This window comes from Engraulis encrasicolus, chromosome 21, assembly GCF_034702125.1.
Source record: "Engraulis encrasicolus isolate BLACKSEA-1 chromosome 21, IST_EnEncr_1.0, whole genome shotgun sequence".
Classification (NCBI taxonomy): domain Eukaryota; kingdom Metazoa; phylum Chordata; class Actinopteri; order Clupeiformes; family Engraulidae; genus Engraulis; species Engraulis encrasicolus.
The window spans coordinates 16,101,316-16,121,315 of NC_085877.1; the positions used below are offsets into that span (position 1 = coordinate 16,101,316).

At 45.0% G+C, this 20,000-nt stretch overlaps 1 protein-coding gene across 2 annotated transcripts in view; it reads left to right on the forward strand.

The window, feature by feature from the left end:
- Positions 1 to 20,000, forward strand: part of LOC134436928 (tetratricopeptide repeat protein 28-like) — a 420,849-nt gene that overhangs the window by 358,290 nt on the left and 42,559 nt on the right. For both annotated transcript variants that reach the window (XM_063186277.1, XM_063186278.1), the window contains exons 16-18: positions 10,667 to 10,796; positions 12,587 to 12,805; positions 18,639 to 18,831. In XM_063186277.1, the coding sequence (XP_063042347.1) occupies positions 10,667 to 10,796; positions 12,587 to 12,805; positions 18,639 to 18,831 (542 nt within the window). The remainder of the gene's footprint in view (positions 1 to 10,666; positions 10,797 to 12,586; positions 12,806 to 18,638; positions 18,832 to 20,000) is intronic.

Sequence of the window (20,000 nt, forward strand, 5' to 3'; positions counted from 1 at the left end):
TCCAGGCCAGGGGCTACCTGGAGGAAGAAAGATTGTGTATGTGTGTGTGTGTGTGTGTGTGTGTGTGTGTGTGTGTGTGTGTGCGTGCGTGCGTGCGCGTGCATGCGCGTGCGTGTGTGTGCGTGCGTGCATGGGTCTAGGTGTCTGTGTGTGTTCATTCAGCAGGGAAGTGGAGTTATCCTTAGACCTTAGAGAAGGGAGCCTTCTCTCCACTACGCCTCCACCAGAGAATGTCTGTGTGTCTGGCTAGTGTGTGGGGAGGGGATACAGACCGATAAAGAGCTGCCCTGTCCAATACACCCACAGACTTACCTGCCAGTGCCAATATAGCAGAGGCATAGCATACACTTACTGTGTGTGTGTGTGTGTGTGTGTGTGTGTGTGTGTGTGTGTGTGTGTGTGTGTGTGTGTGTGTGTGTGTGTGTGTGTGTGTGTGTGTGTGTGTGTGTGTGTGTGTGTGTGTGTGTGTGTGTGTGTGTGTGTGTGTGTTTGTTTGCCCAAAGATCTCTTGAATACTTGAACCTAAAAGCAGAAGAGACGGGGCGAGATGATGTCTGTCTTGTGTGTTCAATATGCATTTTCTGTAGATTTGCTGTCCATCGTACACATATCAAATCAGGTCACTCTGTTCCTACTGTATGTTCCAAAGTGTTTCACTGAATTGTTTTCTTTCATTGTAACAGCCGTTATTTGTAGCGTTATGACTGGCAGATAAAGCATTTGACCTATTATATGGTATTATATTATATTATATATGCACATGTGACTACCATGAGACTTCCAAGGTGTTATGTGTCGGTGACTATTAAGGGAGAATTTATGCTTACTTTCTGTGCACGTTCTGTGTTTGACGCACACTTCTATTTTGGAGCTATCTCAATGGCGATCTATTTGTCAAAGGCTCCATGAGCCACTATTGTTTCGTAAAATGGAAAACAGAGGTTAATGGGATTAGCCTAACTCTAACGTCCATGGCTCTGAGTGTAGTCAAGAAACTATGGTGCAACTTCAGTGCCTTCTGCTGCACATCACTCAAAGGGAGAGTATAGCCAGAGAGAGTAGAGAGAGAGAGGTTCCATTGGCCCATTGTTTCCGGGTTCTATTATTGCAAGGGGGGGAATCCCCCTTTAGGCAGACCTAGGCAGACCTAAGGACTGTTCTATTCAATGCTAGGAGCGTTATGACACGGCCCTTTAGGCAGACCAGAACTTGGTCATGTTAGGTGACCATAGCAACCTTTTACATTGGCATATCTCTATATACTTAAAGAATCTCTGGTATAACCATGCATTGCAAAGAGCAGTGGCCTATCACTAACCACGTAAATTGAGCTACTTATCTATTTTATGGAATTTATCTGTTAACTTCTATATGAGTTACCTTCGCCACCCCTCTAGGGGTCCTGACCCCCCAGTTAGGGAACCATTAGGCTATAGCCTAGCTACCAAAAGGTACTTTGTACCCCGCTCACATTATGTCAGGAGAATGATTGAACCACCATCTTGTTAACTGGTTCAATTTCCCTCGCAATTATGCCACTGATGGCACGTCTCATTTTCACATTTAATAATAACATTAATAAAACAGAAAATGATTGCGGTTCTGATGAAAATGACAAAAAGTATTAGAAAGAGGAAAAAATGCAATGAAATGAGGATGTCTTGATCCGAATTGAGAAGAGGAATGATGTTAATTTAAAAAAAAAAAAAAGAAGAAAAAATGAATGGAATAAAACGGTCTCAGACGACACTCCAATATGTTCCACCAGGAATCTCCACATTCGTTTTCTCATTTTTACCTTTGTCTTAATGATCAAGCAACTTTCTTTCATTTCTTACATCTCCGGGTTTGTCAGTGATTGGGTATGCAGGGGACGTGACGTGTGTTGATTCAGTGCCGAACATAATAGGACACGACAGGACAGGACAAGACAGCACGGGCCGCCAGCCTGCTGTACACCTTATCAATAATTCAGGGCTCAGCCTGCTGCTGTTGCAATGAGCCAGCCAAGCACCTGTACACACACACACACACACACACACACACACACACACACACACACACACACACACACACTCGCACACACACTCGCACACACACACACACACACACACACACACACACACACACACACACACAGCAAGCCAGGTACTTATGGCAGCATCCAGCCAGGAGACACACACATGCACGCATACATGCACACAAACACGGACAGACAGACAAAGACACAGACACACACGCGCATGCGCACGCGCACGCACACGCACACGCACACGCACACGCACACGCACACGCACACGCACACGCACTCACACACACACACATACACACACACACACACACACACGCACGCACACACGCACACACACACACACACACACACACTGCTGTGACTGTGGGTCTCAACAGGAAACTGTGGGAGAAGCCAGAAGATACAGTGTAGGCAGTGATGAATGGAATCCATGGGAGATAGAGGAGAGAAGAGGATAGAAGAGAAGAGGAGAGGGAATGAGAAGAGAAGAGAAGTGAAGAGAAGAGAAGAGAAGAGAGGAGAAGAGAAGAGAGGAGAAGAGAGATGAACCATGAAGATGAATAGAGAAGAGTAATATAGAAAATGGGCGAAATTACGAAAAAAAACACGCAATTAACAAAGAAAAAGCATTTGGCTGATGGATAGTGCCATTTCCCATTCGTGATGTATAATAATGTATGTGTGGATATGAATACACAATTACAAATAAACAATATGGCTGCCCTTTCGCTTTTATGTTAATTAAGCTCTTGGAGCTGAGGAGAGACAGAGAGAGAGAGAGAGAGAGAGAGAGAGAGAGAGAGAGAGAGAGAGAGAGAGAGAGAGAGAGAGAGAGAGAGAGAGAGAGAGAGAGAGAGAGAGAGAAAGAGAGAGAGAGAAAGAGAGAAAGAGAGAAAAAGAGAAGAGAAACTGCCAGAAATACACTGTAGGTGAAAATACATAAATATGTCCATTAATTAATGTGCGTACTGTAGTACAGTTGTTCTCAACCTTTTTTGGTCAAACGCCCCCTGTACGCCCAATGTAGAAGAAGACGTTCTATCCATCGTGATATATGCAGTAGTATAGTATGCATCTGAATACACGTTGGACAGATGGAGATGAAGATAGAAGCACGTCCATGTACATGTTCATTATCAGCTAGTCTACCTCATGCTGTTAACATCCTGTTTTACCAGGGGTGTATAAAACACACACACACACACACACACACACACACACACACACACACACACACACACACACACACACACACACAGACACGCACGCACGCACGCACGCTCACACACACACACACACATGCACGCACACGCACGCACGCACGCACGCACGCACACACACACACACACACACACACACACACACACACACCACACACACACACACACACACACACACACACACACACACACACACACACACACACACACACACACACACACACACACACACACACACACACACACACACACACACTCACCACCATGTGGGCTCAGCATGAAAAGCGGTGGAAATTATTCAAACACTTGAAAAACATGGATCGCACAGGCATGTAGGCCTACACGTACAATTAGGGCTGGGTGAAATAATCGATTCAATCGATAATCGATCGATATCATTTAAAATTCACATAATCGATTCACAGGGCACAAAATCGATTTTTTTGCTCTTTTTCTTTTTGTTCTTTTTGTTTCATTTAGGTCTATGGAAAATACCCAGTAGGTATTAGTTAATTAGGCCTAGGCCTACTTATTACAAATAAGCAATCTGTTAACACTGTCAAGCCACAGCCCTTTGACATTTTTATATAAAAATAGGCAACAGCTTCTTTTGGGGGAAATCCTTGCACCAAAAAGGGAACGGATTGAATCGATTCGGAGTGAATCGAATTGAATCGAATCGAATCGTGATTAATCGATTCAAAACCCTCAGAATCGAAATCGAATCGATACAGGAACATAACTACAATACCCAGCCCTACGTACAATATAGTACAATTGCACAGTCAGTCAGAAGCGCTCACACACCCCAATAGCCTACGAGAAAAGCCCTTTGTGAAGTAAAGTGCTCATGGAGTGATTAAAACATGCTCATGCATATGAGCCATCAGCCGGAAGCCTTTACTGAACCGTACAATGCGCCAGCTTTGGGGAGGATCAGGTTATTAAATGGATAATCCCAATGTTGCGCTTCTCCTCTCGTCTCATCATCTTTTTTCCTGCCTTCCTCTCATTCCTGTCTTTTTTTTCTTTTTCTTCATGTTTTCCCTTGCTAATTTGTTGTGGTAGTGGTGGTGATGATGGTGGCTGTGGCCAGTTCTGTGTTAATGCACTTAAACGAGACATTTTCTTCTTCTTCTTCTTCTTCTTCTTCTTCTTCTTCTTCTTCTTCTTCTTCTTCTTCTTCTTTTTCTTCTTCTTCTTCCCGTTTTTTCTATTTTTTTTCATCTTCGTGTTTTCCCTCACTTGCGTGTATTGTACTATTGTGGCAGTGGTGGTGACTGTTAGCTTGGCGACTGACTTCAAAGCTTTTGTAAGCAACTGATTCGGTTTACACACATTGTCAGCCCATTCAGCCATAGGTGGGCCCATGAAGGCTAAGTGACAGTGGTGGTGTCCATCTGGGTGTTGTTCCTACTACTACTGCGTTTTCCATCAGATTCTGAGGCGAATTAAAAGTGAAAGCGCATCATGTTGTCGTGATATAAGATGTGTCCGCCACAGCCAACTGTGTTAATGCGCATTTTTCTAATTCACCAGGCTATTTTCCATCAACATTTTAGCAGAATAGAATGCACTGTATGTGATTAGAATCTCGAAAATAGAGAACATCCTACACGAGACGCAACACCAGGTGTTCGAGCAAGTGTTGGAACGAGCTAGGTGCAGTCGTAGCTTCTGCGCCTGTGTGGCTATTCTATATCACATCAAAACTTTTCCGTCACTTCTGTAGCAATACAACTTCCCCCAAAACCATATATTCTGAGCAAGTTAACTTGCGACAAAGCAAATGTGTGTTGCAGTCTTTCCATCACATGTGTCGCACTAACTTCTTGATGCGCATCACATTAAAGTGAATCATCTTGTTGATGGAAATAGGGCTACTGTAATGCATTTAGGATACAACATGTTGCTATTATAATCACAATGTCCTCCCACTTCTCAGCTCCTTTTAATTTTCTTCCTCTCATTCATCATCCTTGCTTTCTTCCTGTCATTCCTCATTCTTCCTCTCATTCCTTTGTTTTTTTTTTCTTTTTGTCCTCTTCATGTTTTCTTTTGCTTATTCGTTGTGGCAGTGGTGGTGGTGGTCGTGTTGCATGATGGTGGCAGCCTGCTGAGTGCTCTTCTCACTGTAATGTACTTTGTAAATAAGATGTTATTATCGTCCCATTTGCACACAGAAGTGGGCCGGAGTGATGAATGCTAGTCCGTCCCGTGGCTGTGGGTGTCCAAAAAACTGACCCGATTTCACGCAGGGAGCATTTCTGCTGACCACAGAACTTGCTGCTGTGGAGTGTGCGTGTGTGTGTGTGTGTGTGTGTGTGTGTGTGTGTGTGTGTGTGTGTGTGTGTGTGTGTGTGTGTGTGTGTGTGTGTGTGTGTGTGTGTGTGTGTGTGTGTGTGTGTGTGTGTGTGTGTGTGTGTGTGTGTGTGTGTGTGTGTGTGTGTGTGTGCATATTTTTTTTACAGTAAAGAGGTTAAAGTATCAACCGACTGCTGTGCTAGTTTGTGGTGTGTTATGTTGTGTTGTGCTGTTTCATGGTAACCTCAGTGCATGGCCACAGACAGACAGACACACACACACACACACACACACACCCCTCCTTGCACTTGCTGCACAGTACACAGCTTGTTGCAATTAGCCTGAAATACACGTGTGTGTCATTAATGCTTGAGCGAATTACCTCGTGATCAGCCTCTTTAAGCAGACCGCATTTTTGGCTGCATGTGTCATGGCCCAATACTGTCACCTGTTCCAGTAGCGAGCTGTGCTTAGCCTTAGCAGTGGTAGTTTTCCGTATTTTCATCTGCCTTTAATTAACTTAAAGGTTATTTATCTACGGTCGCTTTAGGTAACACTATACTCGTGATTTTTGTTCTTCTCTCTCTGTCTGACATTCCTACTGTAGCCATGTTGAATGACAATGGTAATGTGCTATTGTTATAGTAATTCACAGTAAGTGATTAACCTGACTCTCGCCAGCTGGTGTGTTTGCCTTCAGGCTGCAGGAAATGGCCTTAAATGTTGTCAACAACACCTGTAGAAAATTAATCATGTCTTCCAAATCGCCGCAACGAGACTACTGCACAAAATGACTGATTGGTTTAAAAACTCAAACGTGTCAGTTCAGCAAAGAGCAGTGCTGGGTGTCTAAACGTGCTTTAAAAAATGCCTTATAAATAATTGGAAATGCTTTCAACAACCCAATACTTGCTACTCAATACTTCGTCAGCCCAGCCAAGTAAGGTATTGACACGCAGTAGCCCAGTTTGGAGTTAGCCACTTCTCATGTGGAGAGATCACAAATTCTAACTTGCTCATCAATATGCAGCTCAAACTGCAGACACACGAGAGCACACACGCACAGACACACACACACACATACACCAGTGCCGTCTGAGCCGTGGGCGACTGAGGCTTAACCGCACACCTTCCTCGACCCCCCCACCCGTTTCAAGTCGAGACAGCCGGGTGTGGAAATCGCCAATCACTCAGTCAGTCGAATCACCCGCCGTGCTATAGCCTACAGTAACTGTGAGTGTAGTGTAGGCTAACCGTTATGAATTCTGAATGCGTGGCATGGCTCTTTTAATTCCAATGGTGGATTTCCGGCACTTGGGCTTCCTAGCTTGCTTGCTGGCTTGATGAAAACGAGGTGGAAGGTGCAACGTGTGTGTGTGTGTGTGTGCGTGTGTGTGTGTGTTTACACATGTGTGAGCGCATGCATGTATGCCCATGTGTGTATGTTTGTGCATGCGCATGTATGAACGAGTGAGGGGGGGGGCAGCATAAAAAGTAGGGCAGCGTGGCTTCTCATCTTTTTGACTGAAAGCAGCACGAGGTGTCTGCACTGCTCAACAGGTCCACAAATTATTCACGACCACCCCGGAACACGCTGAGAGAGAGAAACGTTTCTACACACACATGCACATGCATACACACGCACATACACTTATACACACACGCACACGCACACACACACACACACACACACACACACACACACACACACACACACACACACACACACACACACACACACACACACACACACACACACACACACACACACACACACACACACACACACAGAAACAGAAGACCATGGGAAAACCAGAAAATACAGTAGGCAGCGATAAACGTGCAGAACTGAGCTTTTCCTCTGCGTTTTTCTGCTCTCTGAAGCTCGATTCCCAAATGCCACACCAAACCACACTATACACTCGTACACACACTTCTTACAAGAGTACGGTAGGGCGGGTGCGCACACACACAAACACACACACGCACACACACACACACACACACACACACACACACACACACACACACACACACACACACACACACACAGTCACACACACACACACACACACACACACACACACACACACACACACACACACACACACCACACACATACACACACACACACACACACACACACACACACACACACACACACACACACACACACACACACACACACACACAGCACAGCGCACGCGTGTTTACGGAAGATGAGGGGAGAAGTGGTTTTCTGATGTCGTGCTGCTTTTGCACACACCATTTGTCTCAAAGCTCGTAATGAGAGCGAAAACGAAACACAGGCTGAAATTCACTTGTGAATCACAGAGGTGCAAGTAGAACTACAGAGAAGCAGTAGTGAAAGCAGCATAAAATTACCCCTCTATCTCTCACCCTCACTCTCTATCTCATTCTCTCTCTCTCTTGCTCTCTCTCTCTCTTGCTCTCTCTCTCTCTCTCTCTCTCTCTCTCTCTCTCTCTCTCTCTCTCTCTCTCTATCTCTCTCTCTCTCTCAGTGAGCCAAAAAAAAACCCTGCGCTCCACTGCCACCTGGGGATCTCCATCTTGAGAGTGTGCTCTTGCTCTGTTTCACACCCAAATGTGCAGCAACATGCTAAATACTCAACAATTCCCAATGCACCGCTTATCGTTCAGCTACATACTGTACCACACTATGCACATGGAACGAGAAAAATAAGTGGCTCCTCCCGTACATAGTATACCTAATGTATATGTACTGTATGCACTGATGTACAGCAACATGCTAAATGCGCAACGATTCCCAATGCACTCCTTGTCATTCAGCCACATACACAATGAACATACAGCTCTGCAGTATGACATGACATAGGAATGTACAGCAGGAGTTACTGGGGTTTTTTCTGCACCATGACTGCACCATGATTGCTCGTTGCAAGGTCCTGGTCAAGACATCTTGGAAGCGTCATGGAGGTTGCATGGAATGTAGCCTGGCTCTCACGCAGACCCTTCGTGCTTCGTGCATCTTTGTTAAACTTTGTGCGCTCGCACAAGGGTCTGGAAATCTTAGACGAGCCCAAACGGAATCAGATATTTCTCAGCCCGTCCAATCAGAAACGCGGGGTGGGATCGCGGCGCGGGGTATATACAAGTCAGTGGTTGAAGTATTACGTGATTTTTTAAAAAGCCACGTGAATTCTCCAATCAGGTTCGAGCTGTTTTGAACACACCCACGCCTTTCCAGAGCTAAGCGATTGACAATGTTCCAGATCGCGTGAGAACCAGGTTACGTGAAATTTGCATGGAGCAGGGATAATGACTCCTTCTTTGACTCCTTCTACTGACTCCTTCTTTACATAGAGTAGCCTACCTACATGCACACACCAATGTACACCAACCTGCTAAGCACTCAATGACTCCAAAGCATTTGCATAGTCATTCAGTTACATGCATCATGAACACACATACTACAAACAGTATGTCAGCAGTGTGGAAAAAGTCTTGCATGAATATGTTCCTTGCAAGGTTTAGCTTGAAACACCTTGGAAGTGTCATGGATGTGCATGGGACAGGAAAAAAAATATGTATTCCCTATTGTACACATGCCTACAGTACATTCAGACGCCGTTGTCAAGTCAAGTCAAGTAGGTTTTATTGTCAATTTCTTTACATGCACTGGTCATACAAAGAATTTGAAATTACATTTCTTGCTTTCCCATACAGACATAGACTAATTAAGGTAAGGACATAGACAGTATAGACATAGACAGTACTTATACATGGACTTAAGACAGTATGGACATAGACAGTGCTCATACAGACATTTAAAGTGCAAGACTGGACAACAGAAGACTTGTAGAGGACATACATTAAGAGGTATTTGTTGTGTTTTTGTGCTTTTCCTAAAAAAAGTCCTTTATAGCGTTCTGACATGGTAATAGTAGCATTTTGAAGAAAATAAATATAAAAAGGTCTGTCAAGTACACCAGCAGCAGTGTGTAAGTTGTAAGCAACATGCTCAATGATTTCCATCATACTCCTTCATTCAGCTACATGTGTCATGGGCGCACATGCACACTTGAACATACAGTTCTGCAGTGTAAACAGAGGAGTGAATGTGCACATTCCAGCATGCATATGAGGAGTTTATGGAGGTTGGATTTAATGTGCAGAAATGCAGTGGGCACATTGCAAAGTGGTATGCAGAGGTTTTTTGTAGGGCCTCAGGGAGAAGCTGTGGAGCGCAGAGATGGGCTGAACTGGACTGAGTTGGAGCTGTATAGTGGTGTTTTGGATGCAATCATGACTGGATTGCCCGGTGTGCTAATGTTGAGTTTGGTCTGACCCTCCCCACAATGGTACTGTATCAGTCCTCGTACCACTACAGCAGGCCTGTCTGAAATAGTAACATCAAGAATTTTGGCTGTTGTAGTCAAAATAGCTGATATTCGATGTCTAAAAATATTGGCACACACTTTGTTGTCTCTCTCCATTCCTGGTGGACCGGTGAAAAATACCCAGCCTGTTTTTCTGTTTTTCCTTGTCCAGCTCTGGATGCATTGCACTACAACCAGCTGCTCTGCAACCCCCACGGAGAGGCATTGGAAAGGGGGTAGGAGTAGTAGACTCTGGCTGTGGCTATGGCTTTGGCTTGGGTTTTGACTGTGGGTGGACTGGAAGGAGAAAGCAATGCGAGAGACTTGAGGCGTCAGTCAAGCAGCACAACAGGGCTGTCTGTGGCACTGCTGCCACCTACAGAGATTTTTGGGGAACTGCATGCCTTTGTGTTGTAGACTGAGGATTCATTTTTTATTATCAGTGTTTGTCTCTTTGATCATTATAGAGATAATGATTTCAAATCAGACAATAATGCTCTCTCTCTCTCTCTCTCTCTCTCTCTCTCTCTCTCTCTCTCTCTCTCTCTCTCTCTCTCTCTCTCTCTCTCTCTCTCTCTCTCTCTCTCTCTCTCTCTCTCTGTGTGTGTGTCTGTGTGTGTGTGTGTGTGTGTGTGTGTGTGTGTGTGTGTGTGTGTGTGTGTGTGTGTGTGTGTGTGTGTGTGTGTGTGTGTGTGTGTGTGTGTGTGTGTGTGTGTGTGTGTGTGTGTGTGTGTGTTTTCTCTTCCTAGCTGTATCGGGCGTCTGTGCTGTTCGAGGGGATTCGTCATGAGGCTCAGCACAGCTCGGACTACAAGCTGTCGCTCTTCGACCTGCAGACCTCCTCCTATCAGGCCCTGCAGAGAGTGCTCGTCAGCCTTGGTAATCAACTACCCACACACACACACACACACACACACACACACACACACACACACACACACACACACACACACACACACACACACACACACACACACACACACACACACACACACACACACACACACACACACACACACACACAGACACAGACACACACAGACACACACACCTGCAGACTTCCTCCTATCAAGCCCTGCAGAGGGTGTTTGTCAGCCTCGGAAATCCACTACCTGCCCCCCAAACACACACACACACACACACACACACGTGCACACACAAACACAAACACACACACACGCACACAAACACAACTGCACACCTCTTCTTATCACGCCCTCCACAGTGTGCTCGTCAGTCTCTGTAATCGACTCCCTAGGCCTGTTCTCCCCATCCGATCCATTCACTGCCCTTCTGCACCCGACTGTTGTTGTCCAGCGTTTACACTGCTTACACGTGGTCACACACCTCTCATGTCCTTGTCCATAGCAAAGCCAATGAAAATCCTTTTGACTTATAGCGGGTGGCACTGTCAACGTTTGTTGTGCTGCCCTACCACACACTGCCAGTGCATCTGAAAGTCGAACTGTAAGCAATATACTGCCATCAGAATTATTCCATAGTATACTAATAATAACCCATTGACCAAAAAGTCTGGTAGCCCCTTAATGCACGCCGTACCTCCTGTGGCACGCGGTAATAGACATTGAAAGTTAACTACTATAGTACTAGACTACAATGACAGTGCACGGGGCCTTTAGTGATACATTATGACTTGGTCATTGCCATTCTGGTAACAGCTAATTTATAATGCCGTGTCTTAAGGGGTTAAGATGCATTCACTGTGGTTTACAGGCATTGTTACCCTCCCATAAGCCGTACAGCTGTCAAAAATAGTTGGATGATAATTGAATATGACAAGACTAAAAAAATCTCCCAACACCCCACTATTGATGCTTTGACCTTTCACAATCCCCATATCTCCAGGGAACCAGGAGGAGAAAGTGTTTTTTTTATCTCTACCCAAAGCAATTACTGTAAAAATTCTTCAACAAAACAACTTCAGTTCTTGTTCCATCTTTGACACCCCTCTCCCTCCTTTTTCTTCACTTTGCTCCCTTCCTCCATTTTCATATCTCCAGCACACCATGAATAACAGCCCAAGCATCACCTTACAGTTACAATTGAGTATGACAATGTTTTATATACACATGCTTCATTCATTCATTCATTCATTCATTCATTCATTCATTCATTCATTCATTCATTCATTCATTCATTCATCCATTCATTCATTCATTCATTCATTCATTCATTCATTCATTCATTCATTTGTCCATTCATCGACAGACAGACAATATTTAACCCATTAAGACACAACCCCTGTTATAAATTAGCTCTTACCAGAATGGAAATGACCAAGTGGGATCTCCAGGCCAACATGATGACGCGTTGGCAGTGGTGGGCTGCGGTCGCACGCGAGCCTTCACCGACCTCCTGGTGGAGCGCCAGACAATATTTGACTTTTCAACTTTGACCTCTGTATCCTCCAGATGACCGTAATGAGATATATGCCGTAGCAGAGCACAGTCGCACGCGGGCCTTCGCCAGACAATACTTGACCTTCGACCTTTGACCTTATGTCCTCCGCTTTCACCTTTGACCTCTACATCCTCCAGGTCACCGTGATTATCTGTCGGCAGTGGCATGGCATGGTCGCACGCGGGCCGTTGCAGACCTGCCAATGGAGCGCCAGACAATATTTGACCTTTGACCTCTTTATCCTCCAGGTCACCATGACGAGGCGTTGGCGGTGGCGGAGCGCGGTCGCACGCGGGCCTTCGCAGACCTCCTGGTGGAGCGGCAGACGGGGCAGCAAGACGTGGACGCCTGCAGCCCGGCCACCGTGGAGCAGATCCTGGACTCGGTCAACAAGCAGCGGGCCCTCGTGCTCTACTTCTCCCTGGCGGCTGGGTACCTATATAGCTGGCTACTCGCACCGGGAGCCGGTGAGTTGATACAGATAGTACAGTACATACATGCACATGCGTGTCAGTGTGTCCCAATACGTGTCCCAATGCACACAAAAGGTGCATTCATGTGTTATGGTAAGTACAAATTGTTTTGCATTGGGTGTGCACCAATGTGTTATCCACATGTGCACGTGTTTGTGTATGTGGGTGCGCTCGAGCGTGTAACTGTGTAACTGGTTTTTAAATGTGTGCAATGTGTGTGTGTGTGTGTGTGTGTGTGTGTGTGTGTGTGTGTGTGTGTGTGTGTGTGTGTGTGTGTGTGTGTGTGTGTGTGTGTGTGTGTGTGTGTGTGTGTGTGTGTGTGTGTGTGTTTAAGGCCGCTGACAGTTTTTTACGGGACCAGGACAAACTCATCTGAAAGGGCCCCCATCCAATACATACGGTGTAATGAGGACCCAATTTTGGGCCCCTTCTCTCCCTGGGCCCGGGACAAAAGACCACTTTGTCCCCCCCTACTAGCTTCCCTGTGTGTATGTGTGTTTGCATGCGTGACAATGCTAGAGAATGTCCAGAGGACACTTGCAAGTCCTTTTCTTACACCCTTACAGCCTACTCTGATTTGCACCATGTGGTAGTGGAAAAGCTGGGTGATGGAGCACAGATTTTTATTCCCTCAAAGACGCTGTGATGCACACACACACACACACACACACACACACACACACACACACACACACACACACACACACACACACACACACACACACACACACACACACACACACACACACACACACACACACACACTCACACACACACACACACACTCAAACGCATTTAAAACCCCACAGTAACACGCACGAGTGCACCCACATACACAAACACGTGCACATGTGGATAACACATTGGTGCACACCCAATGCAAAACAATTTGTACTTACCATAACACATGGATGCACCTTTTGTGTGGTCATGCACACACATAAACCTGTTGTGTTTGCACACACACACACACACACACACACACACACACACACACACACACACACACACACACACACACACACACACACACACACACACACACACACACACACACACACACACACACACACACACACACACACACACACACACCATAAATAGAAACAGTACCCAAATGAAAGGCTCTGGAGTTCCTTAAATTGCACCACATACATATACAGAACAGAAACAGGACGCAAACAAAAAGCACTGGACAATGTCTTAACTGCGCGCGTGCACACACACACACACACACACACACACACACACACACACACACACACACACACACACACACACACACACACACACACACACACACACACACACACACACACACACACACACACACACAAACATATGCATGCACACCAGGGCTTGACATTAACTTTTTCACCCACCAGCCACTGTGGCTAGTAGTTTCCCTGAGTCACTAGCCATTCAGGTATTCCACAAGCCACACATTTTAAATCGTTTTTGTTTTCTTTATCATGATAGTGTACATCTTACCTCAGAAAATGAGGTGCTAAAGCAAGATAAGTGTAAAGCTTTCTACAAGGAAGTATAGAAACTTTCGAGTTACTGGGCTTTTTCTTTAACTTAAATACAAGCAATTGATACACAAGAGGCAAACAACAGACTACAAGCTACTATGATGTGTGTGTGATACCAAGGAATAAGCTGCCAGCCAAATTGGCTAGTGACACTGAAATTATTACTAGCCACAGCCAAGTTTTACCAGCATTTGGCCGGTTGGCAGGTGCCAGTGTCAAGCCCTGATACACACACAAACTACTGGAGTGACTGTAGATTCAGCCATGTGTATCCTGAATGAGCAGGCACATACACAACTTCACAGAGAAGAGAAGAGAAGAGAAGGGAAGAGAAGAGAAGAGAAGAGAAGAGAAGAGAAGAGAAGAGAAGAGAAGAGAAGAGAAGAGAAGAGAAGAGAAGAGAAGAGAAGAGAAGAGAAGAGAAGAGAAGAGAAGAGAAGAGAAGAGAAGGGCAGAGAGGAGAAGAGAAGAGAAGAGAAGAGAAGAGAGGAGAAATATCATATTGGGCCTGTTGATTGGATGCAGTCCTGTTCCATTTTCCCTTTGATTTTTCAAGAGGAGCCATTTGAGGAGCCTGCAAAAGAGAACAAAAAAAGGAAAAGAAGAGAAAAGGAAGAAAAAAAGACGATTGTGGAATTGCTGCTGGCAACTCCCTTCAGATTCCTGAATGTGCTTCCGAGTGAAGCTTTTGAAGCATGGTTTTCTTTTCTTTTTTCTTTTCTTTTTTTCTGCAATGAAGCGTTTGAAGGACGAGTCTCTTTTTTCGCAAGCCAGTCCTTGGTGTGTGTGCATGTGTGTGTGTGTATCCTCCGCTTTCCCTCACGACTGTGGTGTTATACAATAGAGAGTTGAATGGTGAAGGATATTTCACATCAGGCCTTAATCATTCATGCAGTGTGAGAATAGCAATGTTTCAGTTCACCTACCTCGCGTAGATATGTTTCAATGAATATATTGTATCACATAGCGCTTGGCCTACCACAGCTACTAGTAGTAGAGGTAGTAGTAGTAGTAGCAGTACATTGTCAATATGTGTAATATTTATGTAGGTGCTACCAGAGATGGTCTATTGTGAAGAATTAAGAAAATATTTGGCCTTACAGGTACCTCATGAGATCAATGTAAGTGTGAGTCAAACTGGCTAAAAAAGAAGAGGTCATATCTTCATTGTGAGGATGCTGTGTAAACATACAGATATAACATGTTTTTTTTCCACTGAATAAAATGTCCCATCTCTCTCTTATCACTTATATGAGGGTGTTTGTCAGAGAGTAACTCAAATATTTGCAGTATGGATACTGCGTTAAAACATATTGACTTTTTACTTCTACCTAATGCATTGTAATATTTCTTATCAGTGAAGATAAATGTGAGAGTGTTTCAGAGAGCAGTTCAAATGTTCGCCGAAATGGCGAACAGATCGACTTTTTATATACTGAGTGCATTGTTATCAGTCAAGATAAGGCAGTGTAGAGTAAGAGTAGGTCAAATCAGATGTAATGATACCATGGTGAAATAGCTAACGGATCGACCATTTTTCCCCATTACCTCGTAAATGCGCTATGGCTTATCAGATAAGACCAGGCACACTGGCAGAGTGAGCAATGCTGGTGGGGTATACACAAGGACAGGTCACTGCACGGGCCTACTGGGCCCAGGCCCAGGGGCCCAAGAACTAAGGGGGACCTGAAGCCCAAGCCTCCGCTGTACAATGACAATATCACCGTCATGTAAGACCTATACCAGGTTATTATTATTCACTGTTGATGAAAAATATATATTGAGCTATAGTGGCATTCTCATATTGCGTTAAAATTGCACTTTTGGCTCTGCCGTGGCACAAGCGGTAGGGCACTGCACTGGTACACCGGCGACCTGGGTTCGGTTCCGTCCTGGATCCTTTGCCAACCCTTCTCTCTCTCCTCGCTTCCTGACGATATCTTCACAGCCCTATCACAAATAAAGGCAGATTTTTTTTTGTTAAAACAGTAATAATTAAAATTGCACGACTATTTTGCCGTATTTTGCACATTTTCGCGGGAGAACCCCCACCAACAAAAAGGTATCTTATTTCCGCACAAAATATTTTCTAAACCAACATGAATTGGGGCCTTTCTTGTTGTCTGACCCAGGGACCCATAGACATAATCCGTCCCTGGGTATACAGAGAGGATTCCCGCACGGAGGTCAGCCAGCACTGCACCGAAGCCAAGCCGCACCTGCATCTACAGTCATCCTTTATCTGGGTCTCTGCCTTCTGCATGTGACAGTTAGCTCATGATGACATTCTCCTGCAACAATAGTGTCAGTCGATGTTCGCTGTGTGTGCGTGTGTGTGTGTGTGTGTGTGTGTGTGTGTGTGTGTGTGTGTGTGTGTGTGTGTGTGTGTGTGTGTGTGTGTGTGTGTGTGTGTGTGTGTGTGTGTGTGTGTGTGTGTGTGTGTGTGTGTGTGTGTGTGTGTGTGTGTGTGTGTGTGTGTGTGTGTGTGTGTGTGTGTGTGTGTTGCTGTGTGAGTAGAATCATGTACAGGATGTAGAAGCATGTCACAGAGACAGTGAAGGTATGCAGTGAAGGTGTGTGTGTGTGTGTGTGTGTGTGTGTGTGTGTGTGTGTGTGTGTGTGTGTGTGTGTGTGTGTGTGTGTGTGTGTGTGTGTGTGTGTCTGTGTCTGTGTGTCTGTGTGTGTGAGTGTGTGTGTGTGTGTGTGTGTGTGTGTGTGTGTGTGTGTGTGTGTGTGTGTGTGTGTGTGTGTGTGTGTGTGTGTCCATACACGCGCTTGTGCATTTGCGTGGGTGTGTGTCTGTGTGTGTGTCCGTGTCCGTGTGTCTGTGTCCGTGTGTCCGTGTCCGTGTCCGTGTGTGTGTGTGTGTGTGTGTGTGTGTGTGTGTGTGTGTGTGTGTGTGTGTGTGTGTGTGTGTGTGTGTGTGTGTGTGTGCGTGTGGTTGGTAACTGTACTGTAAACCGCTCTGCAGCTAGTGCCGAGACAGTTTAGCTAACTGTTCTGAGAAGAGCAGAGCAGCCCAACTGGTGCCACTCCTTTTCCTTGTACTCAGGGCTGAACTGGTAATCTGGCATACTGGGCATTTTCCCGGTGGGCTGACAGTCCTTAGGGGAAGATGCTTTTTTATCTATTCATGTTTCTTTTGTTTCAATGTATTAGAGAATGCCCCACACTTTAGATCTGTTCATCTTTCATATACAGTGGACTGAGCCCTGCCCTGCAACTATACTGTTCCCAAAATAGACTAACCAGAAAATAAATTGTTTTTGATCTTTTGACCTTCAAATTTGACCCTAAAGGTCAAGTTCCGTGTTGGCAACAAGTTGATTCTGAATCCTTAGTCCATGCTGATGACCTCTGGCATGGTTGCCCACTTTTAACACCTTTTTAACAATGTTTAACTAAATAACACTGTTATTTGACCGTGGTTAACCTTTTGACCTTCATATTTGACCTTAAAGGTCAAGTTCCATGTTGGCAACCAGGTGATTCTGAAACCTTAGCCCATGCTGATAACTTCTGGCATGGTTGCCAACTTTTAACGGAAAATGCCATCAAACATTTATTTTAGGAGCTTGGCTGGCTGACTATATGCCAAAAATGTCCTTGTCAGTTTGTGGTCTCAACAGCCCTGTTTGCTCTGCAACCCCACTGTCACGAACACCTACAGTCAACCCCACCATACCCGCTAACAGCTGTAGTCAGGCCCGGGATAAAGTCATCTGGAAGTACTCGAGTCAATACAATGCTATGAGGAGCTGATTCTGGGCGCCTGTCTCTCCCCGTGCCCGGGACAGCCAACCCCTTTGTCTCCTCCCTGTCGGCTTCCACTGAACCCCACTGCCGTTCCTCTCCTATCCTCATCCTAATTCCCTACTCCCTTCGTCCCACTTCTGTCCCTATTCAAATCCACACCCACTGCAACAGACGGATCCAGCAGTCTGTCTTTATGTTTTATTCACTCAATTTATTTCTAATTTATTTTCGCCTTACTTGCTTGTTCTGGGTAGATAGTTGACTAGGCCTTGTGCTAGTCACAAAAGTTTTTCTGTCTTATTGTTGGGGTGTTACGTTCATGTTTATGTAATTGTCATAATGTTATTATGGATTAAAGTGATGCATAACTGTGAGTAGTACCTGTAGTCATGTATATCTCTTCTTTCTTTCTTTCTTTCTTTCTTTCTTTCTATCTTTCTTTCTTTCTTTCTTTCTTTCTTTCTTTCTTTCTTTCTTTCTTTCTTTCTTTCTTTCTTTCTTTCTTTCCTTTCTCTGCCTCAACATCCTATGTACAGGTATCCTGAAGTTCCATGAGGTGTACCTGGGAGAGGGCGTGTCCGAAGGAGATCCAGAGTTCCCGGAGGGGGCAGGCAGCGGAGGAGGTGGGGGCGGAGGAGGCCTGGGCATGGGTGTCGCCGGAGGCTCGTCTCTGGAGCAGTATGTGGCCAGCGCTCGCGAAGCTCTCGGAGTGGAGTCCTACTACAGCAGGTGAGGAACACTTACTGTACAGAAGCTAACTTGCCAGTCATGCTGTGACGCTGTGGCGACTGAAAGGCTGTAACTTTGGGTCGAAGGCTAGCCTAGTAAATTTGAAGAGCCATATGACCTGATTAACATCGTCTGGTTGTGTTTTGCCAAATGGCAATTTATTTAGCAATATCTCTTTGATTGTGCAGCCAAATATCTGAAGTCATCTAACGTTTTTTTAAAAACCCTTAGGCCTACAATATTCTCTTTACGATGACAGTGATTTTCAGAGGTCATTTCTCAGTTTTCCACTCTGGTGAGTGGAGGTCCTTTGTCATTGTAGGACAGCATAGGGACAGCACAGCAGATTGTAAAAAAAAACCATGAATGCCATATCATGGGTGGGTGACTGGATCAATGAAAAGGGGATGGAAAATTCCACCCGCTTGGTCACCAGCCAACCATATGGGGATGGAATAGACAGTAAGGGTGTGAAAAATCATAAATGGGGAATGGCACAGAGAAGAGAGAGAGAGAGAGAGAGAGAGAGAGAGAGAGAGAGAGAGAGAGAGAGAGAGAGAGAGAGAGATAGAAACACAGAGACAGAGAAACACAGAGAAACACAGAGAAACACAGAGAGACTGAGAGAGAGAGAGAGAGAGAGAGAGAGAGAGAGAGAGAGAGAGAAAGAAAGACAGAGACAGAGACAGAGACAGAGAGCAACAACCAACTATAGGGAGAGAAGTGGGGTTACTGTGTATTACAGATAAATGGTAAAAAGCTGCAGTGTATCGCAGATTAATGGATGGGTTGACGGAAGCTTGAGTGGGAAATTGAAAGAATGATAAATTCATTAATCAATTAATGATCCAATTAATCAATTAAGTGACCCTTTTGTGACTGGGCAATTACCAGTAGATTAATAGACTGGGAGAACGCCATTAACAGTGGCATTAAAATGAACGGCGGGATAGTTTTAAGGATGAAGGATGTGAATGGATTATGAATGAATTCATAGCTAATGTTTATACTGTATTTGCCTAATTAGGTTAAACATGTATGAAGAGGAACTTGCACGCAACAGAAGCATTTGTAAACAAATCAGCATGCAAATATATTCAACTCTCTCAAACACACACATGTACTTCCAGCAGCTAATATGAAACACCCTCCTGCAGTATCACATTCTA